General features: G+C 44.3%; 1 protein-coding gene across 1 annotated transcript in view; it reads left to right on the forward strand.

Moving 5' to 3' along the window:
* The window catches only part of TRIM44 (tripartite motif containing 44), a 56,924-nt gene that overhangs the window by 14,058 nt on the left and 35,297 nt on the right, over window positions 1–7,569 (forward strand). The window contains exon 2 of the mRNA XM_006864914.1: window positions 6,285–6,362. Within this exon, the coding sequence (XP_006864976.1) occupies window positions 6,285–6,362 (78 nt within the window). The remainder of the gene's footprint in view (window positions 1–6,284; window positions 6,363–7,569) is intronic.

The raw sequence follows: 7,569 nt of genomic DNA on the forward strand, positions 1-7,569 counted from the left end.
ATAGATACATATAGCTACATATAGATCCACATGCTCCTTTTTGTTACTTAGTAGTCCATTGTTTGTTTTCTGATGGACTCTCCCCATGGTTCCAGTTTTTCAGTACAGTCTGTGCCTACCTTCTTGACTGACACATGTGCTAGGATTTCTCAGGGGTAGAAAGGGAGAAGTGAATTTGCCAAGCATGTTACTTCAAGTGACTCTTGTCAGCAGCATATGAAAGTGCCCAATTTCCCCAGAACCTCTCAATACTTGATATTAACAGACTGAAAATTTTTTGTTAGTCTCATGGGTAAGAAATGATGTCTTAATTACTGCTTAATTACTACTTGTCCATCTTTTCATAAACGTATTAGCTGTTTGACATTTCTGTTTTCATACCCTTTGTTGGGATTTCTTTGGTACTTGTTTGTCTTCCTGATTTACAGGAATTCCTTTTGTGTTTTCTGTGTATCCTTCAGAGCGTTTTTTTTTTTCTGTTACATGTTTTTCATTTGGATCTTTCTGAACCTGGTTTTGTCACTGACTAGCTCTTTGATTTGGGGCACATCATCTGACTTCCACAGAGCCGTTTTCTCCATTGTAAAGCGAGAATACATGGTCTCTTACAGTTACTGTGAAATGCCACCGAAAGAGCATGTGAGCTCTGATCTCCGGCTTCATTGCTTGATTTCCACCCGCCGTTTTTCTCAGCTGTAAAGTGAGAAAAGGCTGCTTTTTAGGGTTTTTGTGAAATGCCAAAGAAAAGAGCGACTGAAGTGCTTTGGGAAGTAAAGAATACCTTCAAATGGAAGTCATTTTGTCCTTTCTTTGCTTTTATTATGACTCATCCCTAGAAGCTGGCTTTTGTGAAACATTCCACACCTCCACAGATTGATGAAACTCTGAGGGGTGGGTGTCACAACATAGCACTTGCCTTTTTGTATCCTACACTCTCTTGGGGGAGGAAGGAGTTGCACAAACAAGATCTGCTTGCATTGAACCCCTTTGTTCTTGGAACGCATTGGGTAGGATGAGGGTGGAGAAGTGCAGGTATCAGGCAGATTTCCCTTCTTAGCCAATGCTTGCTACCCCCACACACAGTTCTAGTTGATTCTGGCCATTTATGGAACCAAGTGTCTGTTGTTAAGTGCCATCAAGTCGGTTCCCACTCATAAGGACCCTATATAGTTTTTCATAGCAGCAGCTGGTGGGTTTGAATCACTGACCTTGTGATTAACTGTCCAGCGCTTATCCTACAGCGCCATACCAGGACTCCTTTAGGAAAAGTTGTTGCTAAGTGCCATTGAGTTGGTTCTGACTCATAGTGACCCTGTATAGGGTTTCCTAGCAGTGATTAAGGAAAGTGGTGGTGGTGGTTATGTGCCGTGGAGTCAGTTCTGATTCATAGAGACCCTGTACAGGGTTTCCGAGGCTATAAATCTTTATGGGAGCAGAAAGCCTCAGTTTTCTCCCGCGGAGCAGCTCGTAGTTTCAAACTGCTGACCTTGCGGTTTGCAGCCCGAGTCGTAACCACTACCCTTGTTGTTGTTGTTGTTGTCAGGTGCCATTGAGTCGGAACCGACTCATAGCGACCCCATGCACAGCAGAATGAAACAATGTCCGATCCTGGGCCAACCTCACTACCGCTGCCACACTTGAGGCCATCAATGCTGCCACCTGGCTGATCCATCTCGTTGGGGGTCTTCCTCTTTTTCTCTGACCCTCCATCTTACCCAGCATGACATCCTTCTATGCTAGGAGGATAGAATCTCTTGTTCTGGTTGACTGTTGACTGACGGTTGGTCTCTGCAAACAAAGAGCTAACTAAAATCTAATACCAGTCTTAGATTTGTGGACTCCCTTACCCAGATACTACTACCCTTAGACCCAGACATCCCTATGCGCCTTCCTAAAGCCCCTTTTGAAAGCACCTTCTCCAGTCAAGCCCTTCCCCTTCTAGACCACATTCCACATACCCAGGACCCAAGGTATTTGACCCAGGACCCAAATGTCCTGAACCAGCCTCGAGGGCCTTCAGAGATTCTTACTTCCCAACAATGGTCCAAGCCTTAAGGAACTGAACATGGTAAAGGGATTATGAATTCCTAAATTCAGGTGTGGCCAGAGCTTGGCTATGGTGGCTGGGGTCTGTTACATGTGCATAAGGTGGTTTGAGGTGTGGGAAAGAAAGGGGTGGATTTTAGGCAGGGCTTTCCATTTGTCCTCCTGCCTTAGCCTTGCAGCTGCCGGGGTCTACCCAGAGGAGCTTCTCCCTGTGACCACCTGCTTGTTTTGTGCTTTAAAAAAGACAATAGGAGGTTCAACACAGAGTCCAAATAGCATTTGAGACTGCTTCTTGAAGAGTAGGTAGAAAGGTGGAGTGAGAGAAAGATGTGGCAGTCTATTTCTATAAAGACTGCAGCCTTGGGAAACCGAGGGGGAGTTGTGCTCTGTTCTTTCTGTAAGGTTGATAGGAATCAGAATGGACTCAGTGGCAGTGAGCTTGGTATGGGGAGGTGGAATGGTGCTTTCCTGAAGGAAGGCTCTCTGAGACTCTTTCCCTTGGGTAGGCAACGCTGCTCCCTCCACTGCCTCCACCGCTCTGTGAAAAGGAGGCAGGATTCTGCTGACACTCTGCATTTTTATGAAAAGAAGGCTAAGGGTTCCTTATCTCTCTGCACAAGACACATCTGCCTGCACATAGGCTGTCTGCTTCTTAGGGATTCCTTCATCATCGTCCTCATGTTTCTGTTGTGAAGATTTTAAGGCCACTTTGGTGCTTTCCTTTTTGTCCTCTAAGCCAGGGGGGATGTCCAAACACATCAGGACTCTTCCTGGAGAGCTTCAAATGGGCACTGGCAGGGACAAGTGACCTGCTTCTTCAGCCAGTGAACAGGCTTTCTTGCACCCTCGTCTTACACAAGCAGGATTATGCTTGGCAACTTAACCCTTTGTTAGAGACTTCAGGTCTTGCCCACCCCCTCATGTGTGACCTGCGGATTCCGTTTCCCAGCTGTCTGAGACCACAGAAATCAAAGACTTGAAATTGATGCAGAAATTAGGAGAGTGGTAAACCATCATCTTTAAAAATACAAATTATTAAAACGTAGAGGCACGTCTGAATGGAGATGTTGGTGTTTGGGGAGCACATCTGAAGCAGGTGCCAGTTTGAGTCTAAGTCATCTTCTGTCATCATCTTCTATCAGATTTGACTACATAGTTTTGAGAGGAAAGAAAGGCTAGAGGGGGGGAAATTCAGCTATTAGTATATTTTAATCCATATAATAAGGAGCTCTGGTAGCATAGTGGTTACGAATTGGGCTGCGAACCGTAAGGTCAGCAGTTTGAAACTACCAGCTGTTTAGCGGGAGAAAGATGAGGCGTTCTGCTCCCATAAAGATTTACAGCCTCGGAAACCCTGTACAGGGTTGCTATGAGTCGGAACCGACTCCATGGCACATAACCAACAAAACCAATCCATATAATAGGGTCTTACTATTTCCTGAAATTTGGAAAACATCACTGATTCTGAGGCCCATTTTGAGTAAGACATAATTGTAGTGTTTATACTTCTTTATTGTCCCTTCCCATGAAGGAGCTCTGGTAGCGTAGTGGTTACGAATCGGGCTGCGAACCGGAAGGTCAGCAGTTCGAAACTACCAGTTGCTCCGCGGGAGAAAGATGAGGTGATCTGCTCCTCATCTTTTTTACAGCCTCGGAAACCCTCTCAAGATTTACAGCCTCGGAAACCCTATTCAGGGTCGCTATGGGTTGAAACCGACTTGACGGCACTTAACAACAACAACAACATAAAAACTAGAGCCATTTTACTTCTTCAGGTTTGCTTGTACAGTGAGAGTGATGATCTGTAGATACAAAAGAAACTAAATCATGTGACTTTAGATTGTGCTACATATATGTCATGAATTATTATTAAGCCTTTCATGCCTTAGTATTGGATGTTCATTCAGCCAACTTCTAAAGACACCTACTTGACGCTGCACTCAAGAACTAGAAAAAAAGTGTTGTTCTTGCTCTTAAATAACTTTAAACCTTGTGAGCGAGATAGAGAGTAATCATAAAGATCTCAGTCTCACATTGTGTTTGCAAGGTGCCAGCGCTTCTCTAAGTACTTTGACAGGAATTAGCTTATTTAACTTTATCCCAACCCTATGAATTGTTGTTAACTGCCGTTGAGTTGATTCTGACTCATAGCGACCCTGTATAGGGTTTCCGAGGAGCAGCTGAATAGGTACTATTATTTGCCATATTTTATAGCTAAATAGGCACAGAGAGACTAAGTGACTTGCCTGTGGTTATACAGCTAATGGTAGAGTTGGGATTGGAATCAAGACAGCGTGGTTAAAGTGCTTGTCTGCTAACTGAAAGGTAAGTGATATGAACCCACTAGATCCTCTCAGGGGAAAGCGAGAAGGATTTATCGCTATGGATACCTTACAGGACTGCTCTACTGTGCCCTACATGGTCCCTATGACTGGGAAGCACCTTGATGGCTGTGGGTGTGCCTTGAGTTTTTAGTGGGACTCCAGAGTTTGTGTGTAGTAGGTGCTGAGCATCACAGCGACCACTAGCCACATAGAGCTGGCTTTTAACCGACAAAAAAACAACAGACCCACTGCCATCGCGTCAATTCAGACTGAGAGTAACCCTGTGGACAGAGTGGAACTGCACCTTGTTGTTGTCACTACGTGCCTTCAGAGTTGGTTCCGACTCACAGCGACCCTATATAGGGCTTCCGAGGCTGTAAATCTTTGTGGGAGCAGAAAGCCTCATCTTTTTTCCACAGAGTAGCTGCTTGGTTTGAACTACCAACCTTGTGGTTAGCAGCCCATTGCTTAAACCATGGTGTCACCAGGGCTCCTTACATGTGGCTTTTGTTGTTAAGTGGCATTGAGTGGATTCCGACTCATCGTGACCCTGCATAGGTTTTCCTAGAAACAGTTGGTGGGTTGGTTTGAACCACTGACCTTGCAGTTAGCAGTTCAGTGCCTATCTTAACATGCTTCACTATATGACTATGCTGTTGTTATTGTTAAGTTCCATCAGGTCAGTTCTGACTCACGGCGACTCTATAGGATTTCCAAGGAGCAACTGGTGAGTTTGAACTGCCAACCTTGTGGTTAGCAGTTCAGTGCTTTTCTTACAGTGCCACAGTAGGACTTTGTTGTTGTTAAGTGCCGTGGAGTCGGTTCTGACTCATAGCGACCCTGCACTGGGTTTCTGAGGCTGTAAATCTTTACGGGAGCAGAACGCTGCTTTCTCCCGCGGAACCGCTGGTAGTTTCAAACTGCTGACCTTGCGGTTCACAGCCCGATTCGTAACCACTACGCTACCAGAGCTCCTTACACCAGGACTATGGAGGACTTGAAACGTGGCTAGGGCAAATTGATTAGGACTGCAAGTATGAAATCCATATTAGATGTCATATATAGAGAGAGACTGTCTCATGTTGAACTTATATGTTGCAATGATAATGATATAAAATGTATTATTAAAATTAATCTATTTTTGGACTCCTGGCATGGCACTGTAGGATAAACACTGGACTGCTAATCATAAAGTTGGTAGTTCAAACTCACCAGTTGCTTCTTGGAAACCTTATACAGTGTCCCTGTGACTCAGAACTGACTCGATGACACTTAACAACAATAACAAATATGGGTCATGTGATAGTAGCTTTACCAACATTCTTCCCATTGAGCTTAAAGACAAAAAACAAAACAAAAAAACCCTCTTTATAGAAAAAGAGGTTTTGAGAAATTCAGTCATTTGAAATTAGTCAATTTATACATGATAGATCCCAAATTCAAATCTTAGCTGTCTGACTTAGGCTTCTAAACAGTTACTCTAATACCATTTCCAATTAAATCCCAAGATTCGGTCCCCCTTGTTTTTACTTGTATAAAAATATTTAATATTGGACACTTCCATGTCTGACATGCAGAGATTGAAAACAAAACTCCCTCAGCCATAAAGTAGACACGGAGATATCTTCAGAGCCTTGGCCCTCACTGGCACACTTGAGCCTGAGATGAAGCAATGAGTCAGCCTGTACAAATCTCATTTAATCTTCAGTTCAATCCTTCTCCCAGGTCATTGGGCAATTTTTGTCCCGACCCTCTTTGTCTGTAGAGAAAGAAGAGGAGCAAGGCAGTTCAGTACTGTTGGCTGATAAGAAGAAAAAAAAATTGCTTTCCTTTTCACTGTTCTCTGAAATGCTGTTTGTGTTTGAGAGTGCAACAAAATGCTGTCCAGTGAGCTCTGACTTTTCTTTCTTTTAGAGCAAAGACCCAGGCGGACTGAAAGCAGCTCTGATCGAGTTGGTGGAAAGGTTAAAATTCAAGAGCTCAGACCCTAAAGTAAGTATTGTTTTGGAAATTGATTGGGTGTTGGTACCCCAAGCATTTCATTCTCCTTGAGCTAAGTTGGAGGGACATTAATGACCATCTGTCTGAATATTACATTAAGATCTAATTAAGCCTGCCCATCAAAAACAGAGCAGGGTCCTAATATGCCAGGAGAAAAGTCATATCTACTTTTCCCCTCTCTGTTTTATGACTTAGAACACATAATTTGTTGTTTTTCCCGAACTGCAGACAAGAACGTTTAAAATCTTCCTTTTCCGGCCTTTGAGACTTCTGTCCTCTGTGTCCATTAAGCCAAAGGCATCTGAGATACAGATCAGGACCCAGCCCAGCCAGCTGGTGTTCAGCACTTGCATTTCGCCCCTCCCACACTTGCAGGAGCCAGCTGACACTGAGAATGCTTTTGTCCTCATAACCTGGAGTCTGGTCTGGGAAATGGTGTAAACCTTCCAGTTTTTTTCTGTAAGATGTTGGGTGCCGGATGGTTCACAATGTGGGGGATGACATACCAGGACGGAGGTGGATTAGGAACTGAACATGCCAGAGAGATTATGACTCAGACCCCCTCCTCCTACCCAGACACTTACTGTGGAGTACCTGCTATTGGTGCCAGCTGCCGCTGCCTGAGTGTCAAAGCTTCTCACAGTTAAATGCGGAAAGGAGCCTGGCTTGGTGTGATGTTTCTGTACCCTCCATTTAAAGTTCTTTATAAAGGGAGTAGGACTAGCATTTGGTAGGCACTCACTGAGAGCCAGGCTCTGTGTTGGGAGCTTTGCATACAGTAGTCCTACAGAGTTAATTATTCCCATGTTTGCTTATAATGACATGGGAGCGCAGAGAAGTAGAGCCATTTGCCTTAAATCTAGAATATGTTGTCGTTGTTAAATGTGTCATCCAGTCGGTGCTGACTTTTGGCGACCCTGTATAGGGTTTCCAAAGAGTGACTGGGTGAACTTGAACTGCCAGCCTTGTGGTTCAGATCGACCTTGCAGCACCACAGCAGTCTCTGACTCTAATACCTGTGCTCTTTCTTTCTCGTCACTCTGTAGACTGAGCTCTGGGCTTCATCTCCTTCTCCCGTATAATCATATCGGGCCTCAGTTTTCTAAGCAGGAACACTATAGGAAGCAATCCACATGCAGTAAGAGGCTTCTTAAAAGGTGACTGCTGCCACCAGTCTACAAAATCACTTTTTTTTTTT

Source organism: Chrysochloris asiatica, unplaced genomic scaffold (genome assembly GCF_000296735.1).
Source record: "Chrysochloris asiatica unplaced genomic scaffold, ChrAsi1.0 scaffold00072, whole genome shotgun sequence".
In the NCBI taxonomy this organism is placed as follows: Eukaryota; Metazoa; Chordata; class Mammalia; order Afrosoricida; family Chrysochloridae; genus Chrysochloris; species Chrysochloris asiatica.